Here is a 27,062-nt window from a genome sequence, read left to right as displayed (position 1 = left end):
TTTGTTGTGGAATCTACGTGCATTCTGCAAAATTTTGAAGAAAATGTACGATCCGCCAGAGAACTGCATTCTGTGGGCGCCGCCATCTTTGATTCGCAGTGCAATGGCACGGCGACCGTGATTGGATTATTCTGGGAAACTACGTCATCAATTTCACTGAGCATCAAATACGATAACGCTGATTGGCCTATTTCATCACGTGCATCAACTGGTCAGCAAAATTTAATGTGACATTATTTACCAAAATTATTCGATTTTTACGCTTTTATGAGCAATTTTGAGGATTGGGGACACACATTTTCTGAATGCTTATAATATTTTTGGAATTATTGATCAAGAATGAAGTTGCCCTCAGTAATGTTGCACGAAACAGAGTTAGATACGGACGTATTGTGGTCCATAAGTACACCCCATGTAAAATTTTGACTTTTTCAGCATATTTCAACATACAGCTATTTGATATTCATTTCAACAAAATTGATAGATAAAGGTGATATAATGTAACAAATATCATAAAACATTTACATTTTGTAGTCCATTGTACAATTTAAATAAACATAAATGCAAATTTCGCATGTGGAAAAAGTAAGTACACTCTTGGTTTGGTCATGTGTTGAGGAAGGATGAAAGTGACTGGTTGAGAAGAGTGATGGAAATGAAGGTAGAAGGAAGTAGAGGACAGGGAAGACCGAGAAAGACTTGGCTAAAGATGGTCGAAGAAGAAATGCGGGCAAGGGGGTTAACAAGGGGAGATGCAGAAAATAGGGCAAAATGGAGAAGATTGTCATGGGAACCGTGTGCCCTTGCAAGGCTAACCCCCGCTCTTGCAGGGAAAATGGCCTTAAAATGCATGTTGTTGTTGTTTTCTATAATCGGTGCTTTCACAATCATAATCATCTGTAAAACTACTTTCATAACTATCGTTTGAACAAAAACTCAGGATCATAACTGTCTTCTGTTCCAAGAGATACTATCATCGCTATCATAATCCAAAAAGTCTTCAACTGAATAATGACTCATTTAATAAGGAAAGCGAGAACGCCACTCAGTCGAGCGCATACTCCCGCCGTTGGTGGCCGCTGCTGAGCCCTATTTTCCAATGGCAAAAAAAATCCTTCAAAAAATTCCTGGATCCAGAATAATATCCTGAGCTTCACCAAAAACTAATCAATTCTTCCTTATCCCAAGGCCAATCATCCCACCAACTTTCATCCAAATCCGTTCAGAACTTTTCCAGATATCTTGTTCACAAACACATGAACGCACACACACACGGACACGAGTGAATGCATTACTCCCTGGCGGGAGTAAAAAACAATCTTGAAACGTCATTGCCAAGCCCCTTTCGGTGCCCGGAAATGACGTTATGCAGCGCATGTAGATGGCAAAGGAAAGAAAGGAGCGATGTACAAAACAATAATTTTCAGTGATGAATACGTTCAGTCATACATGAACCAGAAAAAAAAAAACATAAAGCATCAGCAGGAATCATGGGCTGGTAGATGGCTAGACCTAGAGGTACCCACACTTTCCTCTAAGGTGTCTAGCCTGGGTTTGAATCCCGACCCAGCTATAAATGATCATCCGGGTGTTTCCCAGACTCGGTGAATCATCAGTGTGTGTGCTGTCCCACCGATGGATGTTAAACTGGGCGTCCCGTCTTCCGAAATTGTTTGGTGGACGTTAAAGATCCCACAGTGGCCATTATGAAGAGTCGGTGAGCTATCGCCGGCACCATGAATAATTCCCAAATTCCGACTATAACCGACAGGGGAAATTGCATCAGCAGCACAGCTGTGCCCTCGACCGATGATGCTATCCCACAGCCTCGTGCTACAAACAGAAGAAGAGGTAATCTTAACTCCAGCAATACAAGCTTTTGAGGCATCATGGGCAATGTCTGTTTCTGTAGAAATAACGTTAATTGAAAAACATTGTGAAGATACTTAAATTAAAAATCTTGGGAGAGGGGACACCCATAGGTATTAAATCACTGATACACACCACACCAAAAACCTTACTTGAAAGCACGAAGCATGGCGAACAGACTGCAAGTGTGTCTGCACTTCCCATTCAAGGGCAGGGATGTGTGAGCGACACGCAGGGCAGCGTACCACATCCATAAGCTGCATGCTGTCAGGGAGTTCCATTCCTGCAGACACAAGTATAACGTTGTTGATGAAAGCATCGCTGCTGTTCTGTTGACAACCTGACCCTTTTCAGATAAAGACAGATATGGTCCGACATTCCAGGTACCTGTTTGAACAGCATGAGGATGGTTGATATATCTTAAATCACACAAATTCCCACACAACTACCCCTTAACCCCACCTTCTAAACTATCTTTGGTCTTGTATGGTACTCCATGTTCCTTCTCCCAGGAAAGCTTCCCAATCTCGGTTTTCTTGTTCAACATCCGGATCCTCTCCTGTTGCGAAACCATGAAAAAATACACTTTATACAGGGAATAAAGCAAGCTAAAGGTACCAAGCATTGTGAGAACAACGTACAACCGAGGAACCAAGGAAAATAAACAATGAGTAAAGTAACCACGTCACACCCGAAGGTCTTATTTTATAAAAGCTCATTTACGGTAACCAAAGACCAGTTTTATTCATTCAGTAATGTACTCCACTGAACACAAACGTTTTTTTTTTTTTTTTTTTTTTTTTTTGTTTTTTTTTTTTTTTTTTTTGTTTTTTTTTTTTTTGTATACAAGATCGAGGCTCGTGAAAGAGCGAACATTAATCACACAGAAAGACAAACCGACACATAAAACATATAACATAGGGAGCGGTAGACAAGATGGGGAGAGAGGGGGAAGGACACAAACACAACATTTGAGAGCAGGGACCGAGAGACATGGAGACATCGAGAGATCTGAGAGAGGGCGAGGGCTTTGGGGGGGGGGGCGTGGGAAGGGGGCAGTGGGAGAGGTATAAAACATATGGACACTGCCAGGACTTCCAGGAAAGAAGTTGGAATTTCAAACAAGGTGGACCTGGGGTGAATTAGCGGGGGTAGAAAAGATCAAGGTTTTGGATGGGGGAAGATAAGAGATGGTGGTGAACAGCTGTTTTAAAGACCTGGAGGGAGGAGTGGGATTGAAGGGAGTGAGGGAGTTTGTTCCAGAGGCGGGAGAAAAGAGGAATGAAAGAGTGAAGGTGAGCGGAGAGCCGAGATTTCGGCAGTTTAACCATCAGAGGGTTGCTGGCAGATCTTGTGCGACCTGTAGGAATATTTGGGGGACAGAGCACAGAGAGAGCTGGGGGTGCAAGGCCGGAGAGGAGTCGGTAGAAGACAGAAAGACCACCTACCTGCCTGCGGTGAGTGAGTGAAAGGCCCTCAGAGATAGCTTCATCGCGGGAGATTCCAATAATTCTGAAAGCTTTGGTTTCAACAGCGTGAAGCCGAGCTAGGTGTGAGGCAGGAGCACCGGCCCATAGGGGAGAACAGTATTCCATTGAGCTGCGGATGAAAGCCTTGTATGTGGTGAGGAGCTCAGGTGTGCCGAGGAAGGACTTCGCACGACGGAGGATGCCCAGTCGGCGACTGGCTTTGGAGGCCAGCTTGGAAATGTGGTTTTCCCAAGAAAGATCATGGCAGATAGTGAGACCCAAAATCTTGAGCGACAGAACTTCTTGGAGAGGATTGTTGAGAAAGTAGATGGGAGGGTTGTCCAGTCGATCTTTTCGGAGAGACATTGTTTTTTACATTCGACATTGTTTGTTTCGGAGAACTTGTTTTTTAAGGGTTTTAATTCCTCATTTTATTTCTCCCTCCAAGAATCAAATGATACGATTAATTGCACACAAAGTTGATGCAGCTCACGCATGCCAAAATTACATGAATGAGCTCCAAGAGTAGTAATCACAACAACAATAATAACTCGCCGAAACCCGTGGAACATCCACGGAAGGGAGGATGTGGTGTATGGATAGAGTGTACCATTATGGATGGCATAGGAGAGCGCTCAGGGTATCTTCTTCTTCCGTAAAGCTCCAATTTTTTCTCTTTAAGTTAAGTCCAATCAGTCCTCTCTGCTCGAAGTGCTCAGGCCATGCCTTCCCGCTCTCATACTTTTATTGCCGTTCGGTGTAGAAAGGGATTGACATATCGTTCGTCTGTTTCAGCTCGTTATCTTTAAGCTTCCTTCCGTCTCGCCACCTGCTACACCTCTCTGAGTTACGAGGATTTATGCAACGCACCCCGAGTATCGCAACGTCACTCCATTTAACTTTATTAAAATGACGATAAAGACGTTTCCTTATATATCCTAATTTAAAATGTTCAAGGGAATAAAAAGACCATTTGGTTCACACCACCCATGTTCACACAACTCGACTGTCCAATCAGCGGACGGCTCGCTTCGCCTTCGCCCAGCAGACGCCAATACGATGACGTCGTAAGATGGCGTTGTATCAGCAGTTAATCGGATGCTTTTGGGCCCCAACGTCGGCTAATTCAGATTTTTCGAGTATGGCGGTACATGATAAACAAAGAGCGCGGTTCGTAGATCGTAAATCCATGAGTGCCGTGGGCATCGGGTCACTGGGTGCGGCATAAAAGGGATAACAAAGTCGAGTCCTTACGCTATTATTATGTAGATAGATTACACTTCAAAACGGAAAATACCACAAAATCTCTCAACCAGCAGATGAAAAGAAAGTATTTGCTTTTTGGCATTCCATCACTGTCTCAAATGAGTCAGAATAAAACATTTCCCCTAAAAAGTATAGACTTTGAGAAATAAAAGGCTGGGTGAAGGACGAATGAACAGAACCACATTTGGAGGAAAGCAATCACCTGTGCAGGTAGTACCCGAGGTACGCCAACTTGACATAAACAATGAGCATCGTTTTTTACCCGTCATGCTCTTTACAAATACAAGTACCGCTAAACATTATCTGCAAATTAATAACACAAAATTGGTTAACAGTGCAAATGTTACAATGTTGGACCACGATGGCAAACTAATTTACTCCCAAGTGGACACGGTAATTTACTCCCACGTGGACACGGTAATTTACTACCACGTGGACACCGTAATTTACTACCACGTGGACACCGTAATTTACTACCACGTGGACACCGTAATTTACTACCACGTGGACACCGTAATTTACTACCACGTGGACACCGTAATTTACTACCACGTGGACACCGTAATTTACTACCACGTGGACACCGTAATTTTCTCCCACGTGGACACCGTAATTTTCTCCCACGTGGACACCGTAATTTTCTCCCACGTGGACACGGTAATTTACTCCCACGTGGACACGGTAATTTACTCCCACGTGGACACGGTAATTTACTCCCACGTGGACACGGTAATTTACTCCCACGTGGACACGGTAATTTACTCCCACGTTGACACGGTAATTTACTCCCACGTGGACACGGTAATTTACTCCCACGTGGACACGGTAATTTACTCCCACGTGGACACGGTAATTTACTCCCACGTGGACACGGTAATTTACTCCCACGTGGACACGGTTATTTACTCCCACGTTGACACCGCAATTTTCTCCCACGCGGACACCGCAATTTTCTCCCACGCGGACACTAATTTTCTCCCACGCGGACACCGTAATTTTCTCCCACGCGGACACCGTAATTTTCTCCCACGCGGACAAGGCAATTTTCTCCCAAGCGGACACCGCAATTTTCTCCCACGTGGACACAGTAATTTTCTCCACCGTGGACACCGCAATTTTCTCCCACGTGGACACCGTAATTTTCTCCCACGTGGACACCGTAATTTTCTCCCACGTGGACACCGTAATTTTCTCCCACGTGGACACCGTAATTTTCTCCCACGTGGACACCGTAATTTTCTCCCACGTGGACACCGTAATTTTCTCCCACGTGGACACCGTAATTTTCTCCCACGTGGACACCGTAATTTTCTCCCACGTGGACACCGTAATTTTCTCCCACGTGGACACCGTAATTTTCTCCCACGTGGACACCGTAATTTTCTCCCACGTGGACACCGTAATTTTCTCCCACGTGGACACCGTAATTTTCTCCCACGTGGACACCGTAATTTTCTCCCACGTGGACACCGTAATTTTCTCCCACGTGGACACCGTAATTTTCTCCCACGTGGACACCGTAATTTTCTCCCACGTGGACACCGTAATTTTCTCCCACGTGGACACCGTAATTTTCTCCCACGTGGACACCGTAATTTTCTCCCACGTGGACACCGTAATTTTCTCCCACGTGGACACGGTAATTTACTCCCACGTGGACACGGTAATTTACTACCACGTGGACACCGTAATTTTCTCCCACGTGCACACGGTAATTTACTCCCATGTCGACACGGTAATTTACTCCCACGTGGACACGGTAATTTACTACCACGTGGACACCGTAATTTTCTCCCACGTGGACACGGTAATTTACTCCCACGTGGACACGGTAATTTACTCCCATGTGGACACGGTAATTTACTCCCACGTGGACACGGTTATTTACTCCCACATGGACACGGTAATTTTCTCCCACATGGACACCGTAATTTTCTCCCATGTGGACACCGTAATTTTCTCCCACATGGACACCATTATTTTCTCCCACATGGACACCATTTCGCTCGCCTCAGGGCTGTCTCGCATGGGCTTGACTCGAGGCCAAACTATAAACTTTCACCTGGTGTTTCACAGGCAGAGCGATACATCACTATGCACGCTGCTCCTCATTGGAGGTTAACTGAGTGTCCCATCTCCTAGCATTAGTTGGTAGACATGAAATATCCAACGATGTCCCTCCCAATGAGAAGGTGAGCAAGCACTGACACTGTACAAATGACAATTCCTCCTCTAACCTTCATGTGGCACGGCTGCACTCCCAGCAAGAATGATCCCAGCCATGTGCTGCATATTAAAGAGGAAGAAGAAGACCCCATCTTGCAAGTTCAAAACCACTAACTCCACTATGGGATACTTCTCCACTCCTCCACACGAATATTCTCGTTTTTTCAAGACATGCAACTTTTAGCTGGACAGGCTACAACCTCACGCTTACGTGCAAGAAGCGAGAGAGCATCTTCTCCTTCGGAAAGTTCTTGTCAACAAGCATCAAAGAGCTCTTGTGTTCATCACTTTCCATATGAGAGTCCATTTCCTCTACTTCCAGGGTGTTGAAGTTGCACAAAGCACAATACATGAGGAATCTGGATAAAGAGGCGAGATCCAGAAAAATAAAAAACGCAAATAAAGAGCGCATCATCATCACCTGGATACCTTATTTTATGGCATCTCGCCAAAAAGATCCGACATCATCCCAAATCAAATTGCAACTGAATTGCGCCTCTTCGGTAACGCATTGATTCACACTATCTTTTGGTTTCGATGAAATTTGTAACAGCATTTTCACAAGTTTTTATTTCTCAACAGAGTAGAACAATAATTTTGTCCCACGATATTAATGACGAGTGGGGCACCTGTGGGAAACCTACGGGGAGAGACATGTATGACATTTGGACATCTTGAAGTAACGTCACAAAGGTATAATTCAGTTTTGTGATAGATGCTGCACGCATAATTTTACCGAATGGTTACTGGCAACTCGTCAGATCGAGAAATGATGTAATCTTTTTACTTCTGATAACAGGTGAATGCATGTGCATGCCCATGGGAAATACAGTTGGAAATGTGTAATTACACATCATGTAAGATATGAATTCAAGACCTTCAATCTTCCCCCTCCTCTCCTTCACCACATCATGCACACTGCACAGGGGAGATTCAAACACAGGTGAGAGAGGGAGAGGATTTTTTTTTTTGTATACAGGATCGAGGCTCGTGAAAGAGCTAACATTTATCACACAAAAAAATTAAACAGACACACAAAACATATAATAAGGGCAGCGGTAGACAAGATGGGGAGAAAAGGGGAAGCACACAAACACAATATTTGAGAGCAGGGACATCGGGAGATCTGTGGGAGGGCTTGGGAGGAGGAGGCGTGGGAAGTGGGGGAGGGGTGGGAGAAGTATAAAACACGAGGACACTGCAAGGACTTCCAGGAAAGACGGCTTGCACACATGGGAGAGGATCACGACATTCATTAGCGATCTCATTCTGGTCCCACATTCTTTTATATATTTTTTAGAAATGGCAGTTCCAAACGCGATGCGAAAGTTACCATGAAGAAGTAAGTGGTGACATGTAAATGAAGCTCCGCTCCTCTCCCAGAGTATCAAAGAATTGCAACTTTTTATTGTAACTACATTTAAAGAATGAAACATTTTATTGTGATGAATGTAAAATAAAACAGCTCAAATGAAACAGGCCCTGGAAAAAGTCTTGTGGGCAGTGTATATGGGCATTACCTTGCACTCTTCTGGCTGGCCAAAACCAAAATTACTCTCTTCGTTGCAGCATGCAAAATGACATTTTTAAAAATAAAGATTTCAAATAAACTTCCATAACAAGAGTACATATGCACATAACTTCGAAAATAAGAATTAAACTAGAACGGCACTTTCGACGTCACGACGTCGACTGATGTGCCTCCGCCCAAGTTTGCACATTTTTACTTGACATGACTCTGACCTTTGACCGCAAATTTAATCAGTTCATGTTTACATCATCATACAAACTTGTACCAAGTTTTAATTTCAATCCCTTCAGCTGTTCACAAGTTCTCACATTTTTACCTGGCATGACCTCTGACCTTTAACTGTTGTCTCGCTCCACCCCATTTATCTCTTTTTCTTCCACCTCTTCCTTCCATCTCCATCCGATACTCACCTTTCTGATTGTAGTTTCCACCATACTCATTCAACCCTTTCTCCTTCTTTCTCAGATCCACGCCTTCACTTCAGGGACTTTTCCCAGATCGCTTTTCACAGTTTTGTTTCAATATTATTCAAATATGTTTAAACTTTCCCCTGCAGTGTTTTTTTCAGTGGTTTACAACATGCTGTTTTTCTTCCTATTTAAAAGGCTTTTTTCAATTTCCTCTTCAATTCATTCCATGAAAAACAAGTACAAAAAGTTTTAATTAAAACAAAAGCCGCGTCGATGTTACACAATGCCTAGATGCAGCTGTGCCTATAACGTCGATGTTATAGGCACAGGACATTCCTATTGATTCGATTACTTGATGTTATTTTTGTGCAAAGTCAAAATATATCTCGGCAATTTCCCGTGTGTGGCGACGAATTTTTAATATATCTCGGCATTTTCCCGTCTGTTATTTCAGGCGGTGTATGACTGACCATGCCGCGATTTAAAAAAAAAATATCTCGGCAATTTCCCGTGTGTGGCGACACGTGAACGAAGCTATGCTCCTCTCTCCACATTATTGTGACGACGTATAAATTAAATATTTCATCGTGACGATTGTCATCAAATGGACGAATTTTTAATATATCTCGGCATTTTCCCGTCTGTTATTTCGGGCGGTGTATGACTGACCATGCCGCGATTGAAAAAAATATATATCTCAATGGACTTGAAGTTACAGGCCTTTGAGAATTCATTTTGTTCTATAAAGGGCAACTTTCATCGGATTTTCTTCCCGTTTTTTTTCAACCGAGTCTAAAACTATGTTAGCGACTGTGAAAAATGAAATGATATATCGAATTTGATTTGAAATAAAACTGTGTGAGAAGGGAAGACACCACAGGCCTACAAAACAGGCCTCAAAGCTATGCGAGTTAATAAAATGGTGGATATTTGTTTATATGAAGCCTCTCCCAAAATGGGTGGAGCTATGGTTCCCAGAATGGGTGGAGCTTTGAGGTTTTGTCTTCTCTGCAAGAACAAGAAGAAGAACAACAACAACAACAACAGCAGAGGGCACTCTATTAGCAGCGTCTGCGACGCAGCTAAAAAAAATTGAATCTCTTAAAGTTCTTCCTTTCTGCATTCTCGAAACTCACATTCATTCCACCCCTCCTCTATAGTTTTTAAACGGATCTCTGACTTGAAAATCACAATAAACCCAGTTTGTAATAAATGTTGGTTTGTCATTAATCGTCCACTTTCTAAACACTCCTCCTCAACCCTCTCCTCCGAAACAACCCCCTCGCCCTGCCCCTCCAAAACTCCCGCCTCATTCCTCCCTTTAAATTCTCCACCCTCGATCCTCCCCTCCTAAACTCCCCCCTCGCTACTCCCCTCCTAAACTCCCACCTCACCCCTCCCTTTAAATTCTCCCTCCTCACTCCTCCCCTCCTAAACTCCCCCCTTGCCCTTCCCCTTCTAATCTTCCCCTCCCATTCAAAACTCCCCTCTCTCCTTCAAAACTCCCCTCCTCTCCTTCAAACCCACTCCCCCCTCTCCTTCAAAAACTCCCCCCTCTCCTTCAAAAACTCCCCCCTCTCCTTCAAAAACTCCCCCCCCCCTCTCCTTCAAAACTCCCCCCCCCCCTCTCCTTCAAAACTCCCCCCCCCCTCTCCTTCAAAACTCCCTCCCCTCTCCTTCAAAACTCCCTCCCCTCTCCTTCAACCCCCCCCCCCCCCCCTCTCCTTCAAAACTCCCACTCTCCTTAAAAACACCCCTCTCCATCAAAACTCCCCCCTCTCCTTCAAAACTCCCCCCTCTCCTTCAAAACTCCCCCCTCTCCTTCAAAACTCCCCCCTCTCCTTCAAAACTCCCCCCTCTCCTTCAAAACTCCCCCCTCTCCTTCAAAACACCCCCCCCCCTCTCCTTAAAAACTCCTCCCCTCTCCTTCAAAACTCCTCCCCTCTCCTTCAAAACTCCCCCTCCCCTCTCCTTAAAAACTCCCCCCCCCTCCTTAAAAACTTCACCCTCTCCTTAAAAATGCCCCTCCTCTCCTTCAAAACTCCTCGCCTCTCCTTCAAAACTAACACCTCTCCTTCAAAACTACCTCCTCTCCTTCAAAACTACCTCCTCTCCTTCAAAACTCCCCCCCTCTCCTTCAAAACCCCCCTCTCACCCCTTCAAAACTCCCCCCCCCCCCCCCTCCTTCAAAACTCCCCTCTCACCCCTTCAAACCCCCCCCCCCCCCGCCAACACCTCCCCATCAAAACTCCCCCCTCCCCTTCAAAACTCCCCCACCCACCCCTCCCCTTCTAATCTCCCCCTTTACCATCTTTCTCCAATTCTCCACCCTCCCCCCTCCTCCTCAAAGCTGCATCAGATGCTGCATACAAATTATAGATAAAAAAAAAATCTATAATGCAATTCAAAAGTAACAGAAAAAGTAATCTAAAAATCCTCCACCTCCTCCAACCTTCGACTTTGTTCTGCCTCCCCCACCCCCTCAAACAACACCTCACTGTGCCTCTTCCCATCACCATCAAACCTTTTGTCCTCCTCATCCTTCCCTTTCTTCCAACTCTTCTGCCATCTCTGACACGATCAACCGCTCTCCATACCTCCTCCTCTCACCCCTCATCTTACCCTACCCCTCCCCTCCTGTACCCGATTCTCCTCCTCCCTCTTTCTTAACGGAATGGACCTCAAACATCTGGGGCCTTCACTCAAACCCGATTGATCTCTCCATACAGGTTGCTTCTGACAAACCAGATGTAATCTGCTTAAAAGAAACTTCCCTCCTTCAAGATGCCTCTGATTCCTTAATATCTCTCCCTGGTATGATAGACTTCTTTATTTTTTATTTTTTTGCTGAGTCCTGGTGGTGCGGTTGCTTTCTTTATCAAAAACTCTCTTCCTCACTCTCCCTGCACTGCCCTCTCTCCATCTCACCCCCAAGAGTACCTCTGGCTACAGCTTCCCTGCTCCCACCTTTTGTTCATATGTGTGTTGTACCGTCCTCCAAATAGTGATGACTCCATTTACATCTCCCTGTCTAACAACATGGGCCAACTTCTTTCCACTCATCCCAACTCTCTCCTCCTCAGATGTGGCAACTCCAACTGTCATAATGCCAGGTGGCTTGGTGTGGGTACCTCTTGCACCAGCCAGGCACCTCAGCAAAGGACTTCTGCGACTCATTGGGACTGACATAATCTGTCAATTTCCAGACACGGATCTCAGTCAACGGAGCATCTTCTCTTCTAGACTTGGTTATGACAAACTTCCCTGCAAATGTCTCCTGTTCTTCTTCTGCTCCAATCGGTTCTTCTGATCATTTGCTTGTTAAAGTGGATATCTCTCTGGCCATTCTCAGAGAGCCTTCTCAGCGTTTCACAGCGAAAGGCTGGCGTTTCACTCAGGCCGACTGGCATGGTCTTCAAGCAGCCATCAATCATCTGGACTGGTCTCCCATCTTTACTGCCTCTGACATCAACTCTTCCTGGGAATTCTTTCAAAGTAAACTTCTTTTTCTTTTTTCTTTCTCTCTCCTCTCTCCTCTCTCCTCTCTCCTCTCTCCTCTCAACTCTCTCCTCTCTCCTCTCTCCTCTCTCTCTGATTTATCCCATCTCGTCGTCAGTTGTCTTACCCTTCCTCCCATCCTTGGTACACGGAAGTTTGTGGTGAGGCAGTTTCCATGAAGCAACTTGCCTTCGCCTCATGGAAGGCAAATCCAACTGAAGGCAATCTCAGTTCCTTTCACAAAGCTCGGAACAAGTGTGCGTCCACCCTCAGGAGAGCCAGGAAACAATATCTCTCTACTCTCAAGAATGAACTCTCAAACATGTCTCCCTCCTCCAAATCCTGGTGGCGTCTGGTCAAATCCGTTTCTGGTGTTTGTTCCCCCTCCATCCCCTCCCTTACCTCAAATGGCAACACAGCTGACACTGCACATGAAAAAGCCGAATGCCTCAGCTCCGTGTTTGCCTCAAAATCTTGTGTCCCGAACCCATCTCTCTCTGTGCCCGCCTTACCCAGTTGAACCAACCTGCTCCTGGAATCGGTGTCCTTCTCGCCTGACAAGGTGGAGAAGTTTCTGTCAAACCTCGACTCTGATTCTGCAACTGGACCAGACGGCATCAGCCCACGGGTCCTAAAATCCTGCTCTGCCGCTCTATCTCGCCCTCTTTCTGTTCTCTTCACCCTCTCTTTTGCTCAAGGTCATCTGCCATCTGCTTGGAAATCAGCAGCCAACATTACCGCTTTACACAAAAAGATGCTAAAACAGATCCTTGCAATGACAGACCAATCAGCCTCCTCCCAATAATCAGCAAGGTCATGCAATCAATCATCCCTTCTGACATAAAATCCTCCCTCTTCTCCAATCGCTTGATCTCAGATCATTTTGGAATCAGACCAGGTCATTCTACTCTGGACATGCTGCTTCTGCTGCCTCAACAATGGATGGAGGTCCTCAATGCCAAACATGAAATCAGAACTGATTCCCTTGACATATCACATGCCTTCGATATGGTCTGGCACCCCGCCCTGCTCACCCAACTCTCCTCTTATGTCATGCATTGAAACCTCCACGTATGGCTTGCGGACTTCCTCACCGGCCGCAGACAACCGCAGCGGACTTCCTCACCGGAAAGATACCAGGAACACTGCCCAGAACACTGCCTTGGATGACTCCATACCTCATCCCTCATCCCTTGTTGCCCTGAATGGAATTCTCTCATCTCCTCTTCCTGTTCAGGCTAGAGTTCCTCAAGGCAGTGTTCTGGGCCCTGTGCTTTTCTGGTTTTCATCAATGATCTCTCAGACTCTCTGGAAAATCCTCTCTATCTCTTTGTTGATGACTCCACTCTCAGCCGCTCCATACCTCATCCCTCAGATTGGCAGTCTGCAGCCTCCTCACTCTCTGCAGTCCTGGACAAAATCGCAGGCTGGTCAAACAAGTGGAACATGTCTTTCAATCTTGACAAATCTCACACTCTTATTATGTCTCTCCGAAAAGACCATCTGGACAACCCTCCCATCTACTTTCTGAACAATCCTCTTGAAGAAGTTCTGTCACTCAAACTTTTGGGTCCGACGATCTGCCATGATCTCTCCTGGGAAAACCACATTTCCAAGCTGGTCTCCAAAGTGAGTTGCCGACTAGGCATCCTCCGTCGTGCGAAGTCCTTCCTCGGCACACCTGAGCTCCTCACCACATACAAGGCTTTCATCCACAGCTCAATGGAATACTGTTCTCCCCTATGGGCCGGTGCTCCTGCCTCACACATAGCTCGGCTTCACGTGGTTAAAACCAACAGCATTCAGAATCATTGGAATCATTGGAATCTCCCGCGATGAAGCTAACTCCGAGGGCCTTTCACTCACTCACCGCAGGCAGGTTTGGTGGTCTTTCTGTCTTCTACCGACTCCTCTCCGGCCTTGCTCCCCCCAGCTCTCTCTGTGCTCTGTCCCCCAAATATTCCTGCAGGTCGCACAAGATCTGTCAGCAACCCCCTTCTGGTGAAACTGCCAAAATCAAGACTCTCTGCTCACCTTCACTCTTTCATTCCGCTTTTCTCCCACCTCTGGAACAAACTCCCACACTGTCTTAAATCCCTCTCCTCCCTCCAGGTCTTTAAAAGAGCTGTTCACCACCATCTCTTGTCTTCCCCCATTCAAAACCTTGATCTTTTCTACCCCCCTTAAAACACCCCAAATCAACCTCTTTCAATCCCCAACTTTCCTGAAATTCCCAGTCCTGAAATTCCTAGTAGTGTTCATTTGCTTTATACCGTGTACCTGTCCCACCTCCCCAACCCTCCCCCTGCCACAGATCTACTGACATCCTTGTTCTCTTCTGTTGTTGTGCTTGTGTGCTTCCCTCTCCCTCCCCCTCTTGTCTCCCGCTCCCTTCATTTTATGTTTTATGTGTCTGTGCATGTTTTCATGTTCAATGTGTTGGCTCTGACACGAGCCTGGATTCTGTACAAGCAGAAAAAAAAATTCTGTACAAGTAAAAATTTCAAAGAGGGTAAGGGAGAAAATGGAGTTCTATGAGAGTTTTAAAATCAACAAGCGTTACAGTTAGGTCCCCCGTCGGTGAAGTGATGTGAGTTGACAAAGTGGAAGATGCAAGGCGGCCATCTTGGATTTTGACATGGCGACCCAATTTTCAATAGCTTTCTCCCTTATGCCTAGTTACACCCACACACCAGATTAGAAGTTAGTAGTTCCTTTATTTTTCTAGATATTTCGCTCATAAGGTTCAGACATATATATGGTGGTGGCCATCTTTGATTTTGATGTGGCGACCCAATTTTCAATAGCGTTCTTCCTTATGCCTAGATACACGCACACACCAGATTAGAAGTTGGTACTTCGCTTATGTTTCAAGATATTCCGCTCACAAGGTTCAGACATATATATGGTGGCGGCCATCTTGGATTTTGACGTGGCGACCCAATTTTCAATAGCGTTCTTCCTTATGCCGAGATACACCCACACACCAGATTAGAAGTTGGTACTTCGCTTATTTTTCAAGATATTCCGCCCACTAGGTTCAGACATACATGGCGGTGGCCATCTTGGACTTTGATGTGGCGACCCAATTTTCAATAGCGTTCTTCCTTATGCCGAGATACACCCACACACCAGATTAGAAGTTGGTACTTCGCTTATTTTTCAAGATATTCCGCTCACAAGGTTCAGACATACATGGCGGTGGCCATCTTGGATTTTGACGTGGCGACCCAATTTTCAATAGCGTTCTTCCTTATGCCGAGATACACCCACACACCAGATTAGAAGTTGGTACTTCGCTTATTTTTCAAGATATTCCGCTCACAAGGTTCAGACATACATGGCGGCGGTCATCTTGAATTTTGACATGGGTTGCACCCACACACCAAATTAGAATTCGGTCCTGCGCTTACGCACACACGTACGCACACCCGCACGCACGGACGGACGGACGCACGGACAGACAGACACACGGACGGAGGGGAAAACCATAGTCCCCCTTTCGCTCCGCGGTGCGACGGGGGACAACAAAGGGCTTGGAGGAAGTGGGAGAAATAGGAGGATTTTTCATTGTATGGGTGTTTTGGAAACAGTGGGCATGGTTTATCAAAAGGTGGGTATGGTTTGTAATCGTTGGTCGATTGAGGATTTAATATTAATAACAGGTTTGTTTGAAAGTGGAAGAAAGACAGAATTTTTTTGGGTTTGATCAATGGAACAATGAAAAAGTGGGCGTGGCTTGTGAATAAATATTCGCTGATATGCTAGGGGAAGAGGGAGAAATGGATGAATGTTTTTTTGTTTTTTAGTGGTGGCCCATAAGTTCCTACGCTTTTTCCCCATTCACTTAACGACGAGACGGATTTCTGAGAAATGTGAATGTTCGGTGCATTTTTGGGTAAAAGTTGAGAACCTCACTTTTTAACAGAATTAGTGTATGCTGAATTCGATTAACCTGGTTCCCAAGCCGAATTTTGAGTTTTTGACATTCTAATTAGCATAAACAAAATGTCCGCCAAATTGCCATTTTTGGACAATTTCTTTGAACAAGCATTTATATCATGTATATACATGCAGCTCTTTTACTTTAACTTCACAACTTTCACCCCAAAATGCACCTAGAAGCTGATACATGGCCTTTTTTTCATTAATCAGTCTTGTCTATATTATGGTTGGCGACATATTGAAAGAGACATTCAAACTGATATTGAAATTGGACACTATAAAATGGGTAATCTTATTATAATAGAGCAAACGTATATGGTTCGGTATGTATGTATGTATGTATGTTTATATGCGACGAAAATGTATTCTTCTTCTTCAAATAAAATTACCACCCTCTTAATTAACCCTCTTAACTGCGTTAAGACTGCTGAGACCCCTCAGACCGACCTTTGACGACCCTTTAATTTCCCCAAGACTTGGTTATGACTAACTTCCCTGAAAATGTCTGCTGCTCTTCTTCTGCTCCGATCGGATCATCTGATCATGTCCTTGTTAAAGTGGACATCTCTCTGACCATCCTCAGGGAGCCTGCTCAGCGTCGACGAGTCTGGCATTTCACTCAGGCCAACTGGCACGGTCTTCAAGCAGCCATCAATCATCTGGACTGGTCTCCCATCTCTACCACCTCTGACATCAACTCATCCTGGGAATTCTTCCAAAGTAAATTGCTCTCTCTCATGCACAGATTTATCCCATCTCGTCTTCAGTTGTCATACCCTTCCTCCCGTCCATGGTACACGGAATCTTGTGGTGAGGCTGTTGCCCAGAAACAACTTGCCTTCGTCTCCTGGAAAGCAAATCCAACGGAAGGAAATCTCATTTCCTTTCACAAAGCCCGAAACAAGTGTGTGTCCACCCTCAGGAGAGCCAGGAAACAATATCTCTCCGTTCTCAAGACCGAACTCTCTTATCTGTCTCCCTCTTCCAAATCCTGGTGGCGTCTGGTCAAATCCGTTTCTGGTGTTTGTTCCCCCTCCATCCCCTCCCTTACCTCAAACGGCTACACAGCTGACTCCGCACGTGAAAAAGCTGAATGCCTCAACTCTGTGTTTGCCTCTAAATCTTGTGTCCCAAACCCATCCCTCTCTGTACCCACCATACCCAGTCGTACCCTGCTGCTCCTGGACTCCGTGTCCTTTCCTCCTGACAAGGTGGAAAAGTTTCTGTCAACCCTCGACTCTGATTCTGCAACTGGACCCGACGGCATCAGCCCACGGGTCCTAAAATCCTGCTCTGCTGCTCTATCTCACCCTCTCTCTGTTCTCTTCACCCTCTCTTTTGCTCAAGGTCAACTGCCATCTGCTTGGAAATCAGCCAACATCACCGCTTTGCACAAAAAAGGTGCAAAAACAGATCCTAGCAACTACAGACCAATCAGCCTTCTCCCAATTATCAGCAAAGTCATGGAATCCATCATTGCTTCGGATATGAAATCTTTCCTCTTCTCCAATGGCTTGATCTCTGATCATCAATTTGGTTTCAGACCAGGTCACTCTACTCTGGACATGCTGCTTCTGCTGTCTCAACAATGGATGGAGGTCCTCAATGCCAAACAGGAAATTAGAGCTGTCTCCCTCGACATATCACGTGCCTTCGACACGGTCTGGCACCCCGCTCTGCTCACCAAACTCTCCTCCTTTGGTATCCATGGAAATCTCCACGCATGGCTGGCGGACTTCCTCTCTAGTCGTCGTCAACGTGTGGCCCTGAATGGGTTTCTCTCATCTCCTCTTCCTGTTCAGGCTGGAGTTCCCCAAGGCAGTGTTCTGGGCCCCGTGCTTTTTCTGGTCTTCATCAATGATCTCTCTGACTCTCTCGAAAATCCTCTCTATCTCTTTGCTGATGACTCCACTCTCTGCCGCTCCATTCCTCTTCCCTCAGATCGGCAGTCTGCTGCCTCCTCACTCTCTGAAGACCTGGACAAAATCACAGACTGGTCAAACAAGTGGAACATGTCTTTCAATCCTGACAAATCTCACACTCTTACTATGTCTCTCCGAAAAGATCGACTGGACAACCCTCCCATCTACTTTCTCAACAATCCTCTCCAAGAAGTTCTGTCGCTCAAGATTTTGGGTCTCACTATCTGCCATGATCTTTCTTGGGAAAACCACATTTCCAAGCTGGCCTCCAAAGCCAGTCGCCGACTGGGCATCCTCCGTCGTGCGAAGTCCTTCCTCGGCACACCTGAGCTCCTCACCACATACAAGGCTTTCATCCGCAGCTCAATGGAATACTGTTCTCCCCTATGGGCCGGTGCTCCTGCCTCACACCTAGCTCGGCTTCACGCTGTTGAAACCAAAGCTTTCAGAATTATTGGAATCTCCCGCGATGAAGCTATCTCTGAGGGCCTTTCACTCACTCACCGCAGGCAGGTAGGTGGTCTTTCTGTCTTCTACCGACTCCTCTCCGGCCTTGCACCCCCAGCTCTCTCTGTGCTCTGTCCCCCAAATATTCCTACAGGTCGCACAAGATCTGCCAGCAACCCTCTGATGGTTAAACTGCCGAAATCTCGGCTCTCTGCTCACCTTCACTCTTTCATTCCTCTTTTCTCCCGCCTCTGGAACAAACTCCCTCACTCCCTTCAATCCCACTCCTCCCTCCAGGTCTTTAAAACAGCTGTTCACCACCATCTCTTATCTTCCCCCATCCAAAACCTTGATCTTTTCTACCCCCGCTAATTCACCCCAGATCCACCTTGTTTGAAATTCCAACTTCTTTCCTGGAAGTCCTGGCAGTGTCCATATGTTTTATACCTCTCCCACCGCCCCCTTCCCACGCCCCCCCCCCCCCCAAAGCCCTCGCCCTCTCTCAGATCTCTCGATGTCTCCATGTCTCTCGGTCCCTGCTCTCAAATGTTGTGTTTGTGTCCTTCCCCCTCTCTCCCCATCTTGTCTACCGCTCCCTATGTTATATGTTTTTTGTGTCGGTTTGTCTTTCTGTGTGATTAATGTTCGCTCTTTCACGAGCCTCGACCTTGTATACAAAAAAAAAAAAAAAAAAAAAAAAAAAAAAAAAGACCCTTCAGACCACCAAGACCCCTGAAGACCCAAAATACCCTGAAGACCCAAAACACCCCGAAGACCCAAAACACCCCGAAGACCCAAAACACCCCGAAGACCCAAAACACCCCTAAGACCCAAAACACCCCTAAGACCCAAAACACCCCGAAGACCCAAAACACCCCGAAGACCCAAAACACCCCGAAGACCCAAAACACCCCGAAGACCCAAAACACCCCGAAGACCCAAAACACCCAGAAGACCCAAAACACCCAGAAGACCCAAAACACCCAGAAGACCCAACACACCCCGAAGACCCAACACACCCCGAAGACCCAACACACCCCGAAGACCCAAAACCAAAACACCCCAAAGACCCAAAACCAAAACACCCCGAAGACCCAAAACCAAAACATCCCGAAGACCCAAAACCAAAACACCCCGAAGACCCAAAACCAAAACACCCTGAAGACCCAAAACCAAAGCACCCCGAAGACCCAAAACCAAAGCACCCCGAAGACCCAAAACCAAAACACCCTGAAGACCCAAAACCAAAACACCCTGAAGACCCAAAACCAAAACACCCCGAAGACCCAAAACCAAAACACCCCGAAGACCCAAAAGCAAAACACCCCGAAGACCCAAAAGCAAAACACCCCGAAGACCCAAAAGCAAAACACCCCGAAGACCCAAAACCAAAGCTCCCCGAAGACCCAAAACCAAAGCACTCCGAAGCCCCAAAACCAAAGCACCCCGAAGACCCAAAACACCCCGAAGACGCAAACCCCCCCCCCCCCCCCCGAAGACGCAAAATACCCCGAAGACCCAAAACACCCCGAAGACCCAAAACACCCCGAAGACCCAAAACACCCCAAAGACCCAAAACACCCCAAAGACCCAAAACACCCCAAAGACCCAAAACACCCCAAAGACCCAAAACACCCCGAAGACCCAAAACACCCCGAAGACCCAAAACACCCCGAAGACCCAAAACACCCCGAAGACCCAAAACACCCCGAAGACCCAAAACACCCCGAAGACCCAAAACACCACGAAGATCCAAAACACCCCGAAGATCCAAAACACCCCGAAGATCCAAAACACCCCGAAGATCCAAAACACCCCGAAGATCCAAAACACCCCGAAGACCCAAAACACCCCGAAGACCCAAAACACCGATCTTGGTCGCACCCAAAGTCAAAGTCGAAAACAGTCGAAGTCAAAAACACCCCCAAGACCCAAAGCACCCTGAACCCCAAAACACCCAGAAGACCACAAAGACCCTTGCAGACCCAAACAACCCTGAAGCCCCCAAAGACCCCAAAGACTCCAAAGACCCTGAAGACCCAAAAACACCTCAAAGACCCAAAATACCCTTGAAGGCCCAGAGGATACAAAAGACCCTGAAGACCCAAAACACCATGAAGACCCAAAAGACACCGAAATGGTCAAAGATGCCTACCCCTCTGAAACGACGGGAGGTGAGGCGCGCGGAGCGCGCAGAGTCACGCTGGTGGTTTTAATAAGACAATGTTTCGTACAACCATTTATTCTAAAATTAAGTACACATGGCCATGAAGCACAAACATTCAGGAATGTCACACATGTTGTTTTGCCAAACTACATCAAATTCATACAAGGGGTCTGATCATCAATCTGTTACTGACAGGCACACATTGATGTGCACCTCAACGCTGAATAGCGACATTTGCAGCGTCGAGTCTTGCATTGCTTCCGGCATGCACAACAAATCATCTCGAGGCAACTTTCTGGGATTGGACTCGGTGACCTCAGAATAGGCTCTAGTCCGAAATCACCACGTTTCCATCCCATTTCCACAGGTGCAGGAAGGTCAGGTATGGCACAATGAGCATTTCTCCATACCATGGCTTGATAGTGTACTCGCATCAAATGGAAATGAAGAGCATCACTTGTCGGTGACATTGCTTCTGGTTTCCCAGTCTTGGAGAACAACAAATGTCGTGCTGAATCGACAGAGGTTGTTCTATGCACATTATATATTTTGCAGACGGACGCTTCTGCAGATTTGATTGTCTCCTCTGTGAGTTCACCAATGCCGAAGTTCTTCAGCAGTTTATGGTGCTCTTTGAAGAATTTCCATGATGTTCGTTTGGTGCGATTTGCAAAATAGGAGGTGGTGTCACACCCAGTTAATGCGTGAAATGGTAGCAGTGTTGTGGACAACCTCATCGGTAGATTGTTTAAAACAGCATCAATTGGTGGATAACAGAGCTGCATGCATATACATGATACTGTATATAAATGCTTGTCCCAAGTATGTGTCAAAAAATGGCAATTTGGAGGCCATTTTGTTTATGCTAATTAGAAGGTCAAAAACTCAAAATTCGGCTTCGGAACCGGGTTAATCGAATTCAGCATACGCTAATTATGTTAAAAAGTGAGGTTCCCAACTTTTACCCAAAAATGCACCAAGAAGCTTATACATGGCCTTTTTCCATAAATCCGTCCAGTCTATTACATGTAAAATTGGGTGTGTTTTAGAACCCCATTTCCCTACAATGAACATACTTGTCCAAAAAAAATTTTTTTGCCAACTAACAAACAAGAAGACGTCAAGCAGAGCATAATACTTGCAAAGTCTAACCCCCCCACCCTCCAAAAAAGGTTGACATTGATCCATCAAATTGCCCATTTCATCAAGATCAAAATTGACGATCTTGATCAAAGCTCGGGTCAATAGGATGAAAATTTATGATTTTTCAGATGAAAATTTATGATTTTAGAACTTTGAGCTTGAGTTGACCTTTGAATAGTTGGCTTCACAATTCAGTCAGGCACTTTGCAAATGCTGTTAATTTTTCAAGTCAATCGGATGAAAAATTGCGATTTTGTAAATTTGACATCCAGATGACCTTTGACCTCAAAATCAATGGGCTTCTCAATTGTGATGATCTCCACAACTTGGTGAAGTTTCATGTTGATTGGTTTAGAATTGTGAACTGCAGGCGAGTGATAAGAAATATGTCGTGCACAGCACGATACTTGCGAAATCCCTAAAATAAGTTGTTGGCCTATGTTGACCTAAAAATGCTTGGTGGTTGAATTCAGTGACGTGGTTTGCAAATACTCTTAAAATTTCAAGTTAATCGGATGAAAATTGTGGATTTTAGAAATTCGACAAAGTTGGTGACCTCTGGCCTCTGTTGATGTATTGACCTTTTGAGCCCAAAAACAATTGGCTTCTTGCTTATGACCAACGCTACCATTTGGTGAAGTTTCATGAAGATCGGTTGAAAATTGTGACCTGTCGGCGATTGACGTGCAGACAAACAAAAAAAAGAACAATAAATGCAACCGACCAATACACTTGAAAAATCTTCGATTTTGCAAGTAACAAACAGAGTGAAAACTGAGTACTCCCTTTCTCCCACAGTACATCATCGACTGGAGATGTAATATGGTGTGAAGCTGTGCATCAAGTCGCTTAAGAGGGATGTAAAAATAAATAATTAACAAACTTACATTTTCTTCGAAGGATTGTCAAATTTGGATGGATTTTCTTTTCTGAGTTGAGAACCAGCTCCTGAAAAAACAGAACCACAAAAATAAATTATTAACACGGTCGTAATCAGTCAATTAGCACGTGCTATACTTCACAATGTTGATAAATACAAATGTGAAAAACCAAGTACATTTAATAACATGCCTGCACAGGAAAACTATGGTTTTACGCATGGGTTACGTTCCGAGAACCCCCCGCAGGAACCGAAACCAAAGGCCCACATTAATAAAAATGGGGATAGGTTCAAGGCTCCATCCTCTCACCTACAAGCTCACGCATCATGTGTTGGAGCAGTTCATGGGAGTCAACCTCGCACGTGGCGTAAAACCAGATCATTCACTTCCCCTTGTTTTTGTACATTTTTTTATTTGGTAAATACTGGACTCGTTAACACCACTGTCTGCTTGGTGACACCGCACTTTCGCCTCAACCAAGCCTATCCAAAACCGGCACTTTGTGTGTCAAATACATCACTTTCCTCGACATTTTCGCACTTGGTTCACCATGAGCAAAGGTTTTTTTCTGGGGAGGCCTGGTTAATAAATAGCCCCAAGTCGGATGACGGTCATCTTTTGAGGTTGTAGTTCAGACCACTGCTCATTTGGGAGTTCAGACCCTCAGGAGCCCCACTGAGCCCCTGATAAGAAATTGAAAGATCTAGGTACGGGCGATCCTGCGGACCATCGAGTTGAAGGGCTATATCGGGTTTCAGAATGATTGGTTGGTAAATAAGGGACGAGTCGGGATCCGAAGTTTCAAGGGGGTAACCCATCCCCTGAGAGCCAACATAATCCAAAATCGAAAATCAAAGCCTGGGCAATTGTGTGAGCTACTGTCTTGTATTCACGTGTCAAGTTTCAGAAAAACCAGCCTCGTGATAACTGAGGAGTAGCAAAAACAGCGAAAAAGTTAACGAACCGACAGACAGACATCCAGAAATCACGACGCATTTTATAAGTTCACCTCTTCAAGAATCGAGATGCGATGACCAAAAGATCAATAAGGGCATTAATAACCGAAAATAATGGAATTTATTACGATTCCACAAAGTGCAGTGTCGATGTGGAGATAGGTACAGTGCAGTACTGTACACACTGCGTCTCAGTACCACCCTCACCACAGCAGTGCCGCCGAGCACACACAACACCACAGGGGAAGGAAAATACCAACCGTAGGAGGAAGAATAATGGGTGAAAATGAGAAGAAATCAGACAGATGAAGGATTTAAAGATAAAATACAAATAACATACTACTTCAATTCTCGTACAAATTGCTTCTCTCACACAAGTTGGATCTCGCGAGATCTTGACGGTGACGCCACAGATTTTCGAAGCTGTGCACGTTCTCCACATTTTCAAAGTTGTCATTGTTCACAATTGTATTTTGTCGAAACTGTATTTATCTTTCGGTGTGTGAACCTATAGTGTGGCCCTTGGAAGTTTCTCGGTGTTAATCTTTCATCAATTAATCGTTTCTGTTTGCCGTTCGTGTGTGGCCTTGCATTAGGCTTCCCCGGTCCCCGTCAAAGTTTGTTTCTTCCTTCGCTATTTTTGCTAGGTTCTTAGATTTTTCCCTTCTCCTCCAAACTTCCCCGAACAGCTACTCTTTGTCTGACGTTTTAAACTCCCCACCCCCCCCTCAGAAAACAAACAAAAAAAAACAACAACATTTATTTCCCATTCTCCACGTGTGAAGTGTCCCATCGTGTGCGTCTGTCCAGGTGCGCTCTCTCGCCCCACCCCCATTATCTCCTTGCCTTCCACCTTTTCCCCTGTTCACGTGACTCATGGTTGTCCCTCTTGGCTCCCTCTCCCCGTTGGTATTTTTGTGAATATAAGACTGTTCTTCACGGTTCTGTTTAAATATGTTTAAACTTTTCCCTGCAGTGTTTTATTCAGTGGTATATTACAACACGCTGTTTTTCTTCCTATTTAAAAGGCTTTTTTCAATTTCCTCGCCAACTCATTCCATTTCAAAAAAATATTCAATCTCTTATAATTCTAAATCACCACATGCTCTAAATTCACATTAATTCCACCCCTCCTCCATCGTTCTTAAACGAATCGCTAACTTGAAAAATCACAATAAACCCAAATTTTTACAAATGTTCGTCTTTCATTCATCACCCACTTTCTAAACTCCCCCCTTGCCCCTCCCCTCCAAATCTCCCCCTTGCCCCTCCCCTCCAAATCTCCCCCATTGTCCCTCCCCTCCTAAACTCCCCCCTTTCCCCTCCCCTCCCCTCCTAAACTCCCTCCTTGCCCATCCCCTACTAAACTCCCCCCTTGCCCCTCCCATTCAAAACTCCCCCCAACCATCCCTCCCAAATTCTCCCTCCGCCCACCTCCTTCTCAAAGCTGCCTCCTCCCCACTTCATCTCCCTTCGATCTCATACCTAAACCTCCCCCAACCTTGTACTTTCCACTGCCCCCCCCCCCCCCCTCAAACACCCCCTCAATGTGCCTCATCCCATCACCATCAAACCTTTCATCCTCCTCATTCTTCCCTTTCTTGTAACTCTTCTGTAATCTCTGACACACTATCAACTGCTCTCCCTACCTCCCCCTCTCATCCTTCATCTGACCCTACCCCTCCGCTCCCCTGTCCTGCACAAGATGCTTCCCCTCTCTCCTCATTAACGGTATGGACCTCAAACATCCGGGGCCTTCGCTCAAACCTGATTGATCTCTCCATTCAGGTTGCTTTTGACAATCCAGACTTGATCTGCTCAACAGAAACTTTACTCCTTCAAGATGTCTCCGATTCCTTAATATCTCTTCCTGGTTACTCCCTCCTCCGGCATGATAGACCTGAGCCTCGTCCTGGTGGTGGGGTGGCTATATTTATCAAAAACTATCTTCCTCACTCACCTTGCACTGCCCTCTCTCCACCCCACCCCCAGGAGTACCTCTGCCTACGGCTTCCTCTCCGCTCCCACCTTTTGTTCAGATGTGTTCTGTGCCGTCCTCCAAACAGTGATGACTCCATTTACATTTCGCTGTCAGACAACATGGACCAACTTCTATGCACTCATCCAAACTCTCTCTTCCTCATATGTGACGACTTCAACTGTCATCATGCCAGCTGGGTGTGGGTTCATCTCTCACCAGAAATGGCATCTCAGCAAAGGACCTCTGCAACTCATTGGGACTGACACAATCTGTCAATTTCCCGACCCGGATCTCAGTCAATGGAGTATCTTCTCTTCGAGACTTGGTTATGACAAACTTCCCTGCAAACGTCTGCTGCTCTTCTTCTGCTCCAATCGGTTCTTCTGATCATGTGCTTGTTAAAGTAGACATCTCTCAGAGAGCCTCCTCAGCGCCGACGAGTCTGGAATTCCACTCAGGCTGACTGGCACGGTCAGCAAGCAGCCATCAATCATCTGGACTGGTCTCCCATCTCTTCTGCCTCCGACATCAATTCTTCCTGGGAATTCTTCCAAAGCAAACTGCTCTCTCTCATGCACAGATTTATCCCATCTTGTCTTCAGTTGCCTTACCCTTCCTCCCGTCCATGGCACACTGAATCTTGTGGTGAGGCAGTTGCCTTGAAATAACTTGCCTTTGCCTCTTGGAAGGCAAATCCAACTGAAGGCAATCTCAGTTCCTTCCACCAAGCTTGGAACAAGTGTGTGTCTACCCTCAGGTGTGCCAGGAAGCACTATCTCTCCACACTCAAGATTGAACTCTCAAACCTGTCTCCTTCCTCCAAATCCTGGTGGCGTCTGGTCAAATCCGTTTCTGGTGTTTGTTCCCCCTCCATCCCCTCCCTTACCTCAAATGGCTACACAGTTGACACCGCACGTGACAAAGCCGAATGCCTCAACTCTGTGTTTGCCTCAAAATATTGTGTCCCAAACCCATCTCTCTCTGTTCCCACCTTTCCCAGTCAAACCCAACTGCTCCTGAACTCTGTGTCCTTCTCTCCTGACAAGGTGGAGAAGTTTTTGTCAAATCTCGACTCTGATTCTGCAACTGGACCAGACGGCATCAGCCCATGGGTCCTAAAATCCTGCTCTGCCGCTCTATCTCACCCTCTCTCAGTTCTTTTCACCCTCTCTTTTGCTCAAGGTCATCTGCCAGCATCTTGGAAATTAGCAAACATTACCATTTTACACAAAAAAGGTGCATAAACAGATCCTTGCAACTACAGACCAATCAGCCTGCTCCCAATTATCAGCAAAGTCATGGAATCCATCATTGCTTCGGATATCAAATCCTTCCTCTTCTCCAATGGCTT

General features: G+C 45.8%; 1 protein-coding gene and 1 long non-coding RNA gene across 2 annotated transcripts in view; one reads left to right on the top strand and one right to left on the bottom strand.

Annotated features, from left to right (window-relative positions):
• The window catches only part of LOC137439142 (uncharacterized), a 78,248-nt gene that overhangs the window by 12,459 nt on the left and 38,727 nt on the right, over nt 1–27,062 (bottom strand). Inside the window, exons 5-8 of the mRNA XM_068134864.2 lie at nt 22,781–22,841; nt 7,042–7,189; nt 2,332–2,428; nt 2,022–2,152 (exon numbers count right to left, since the gene is read on the bottom strand). Of these exons, the coding sequence (XP_067990965.2) occupies nt 2,022–2,152; nt 2,332–2,428; nt 7,042–7,189; nt 22,781–22,841 (437 nt within the window). The remainder of the gene's footprint in view (nt 1–2,021; nt 2,153–2,331; nt 2,429–7,041; nt 7,190–22,780; nt 22,842–27,062) is intronic.
• Nucleotides 2,667–27,062, top strand: part of LOC144888724 (uncharacterized) — a 338,047-nt gene continuing 313,651 nt past the window's right edge. The window contains exon 1 of the long non-coding RNA XR_013621278.1: nt 2,667–2,710. This is a non-coding gene — a long non-coding RNA (uncharacterized LOC144888724). The remainder of the gene's footprint in view (nt 2,711–27,062) is intronic.

Source organism: Myxine glutinosa, chromosome 13 (assembly GCF_964187855.1).
Source record: "Myxine glutinosa chromosome 13, kmMyxGlut1.1, whole genome shotgun sequence".
In the NCBI taxonomy this organism is placed as follows: Eukaryota; Metazoa; Chordata; class Myxini; order Myxiniformes; family Myxinidae; genus Myxine; species Myxine glutinosa.
This window is presented reverse-complemented; position numbering and strand designations above follow the sequence as displayed.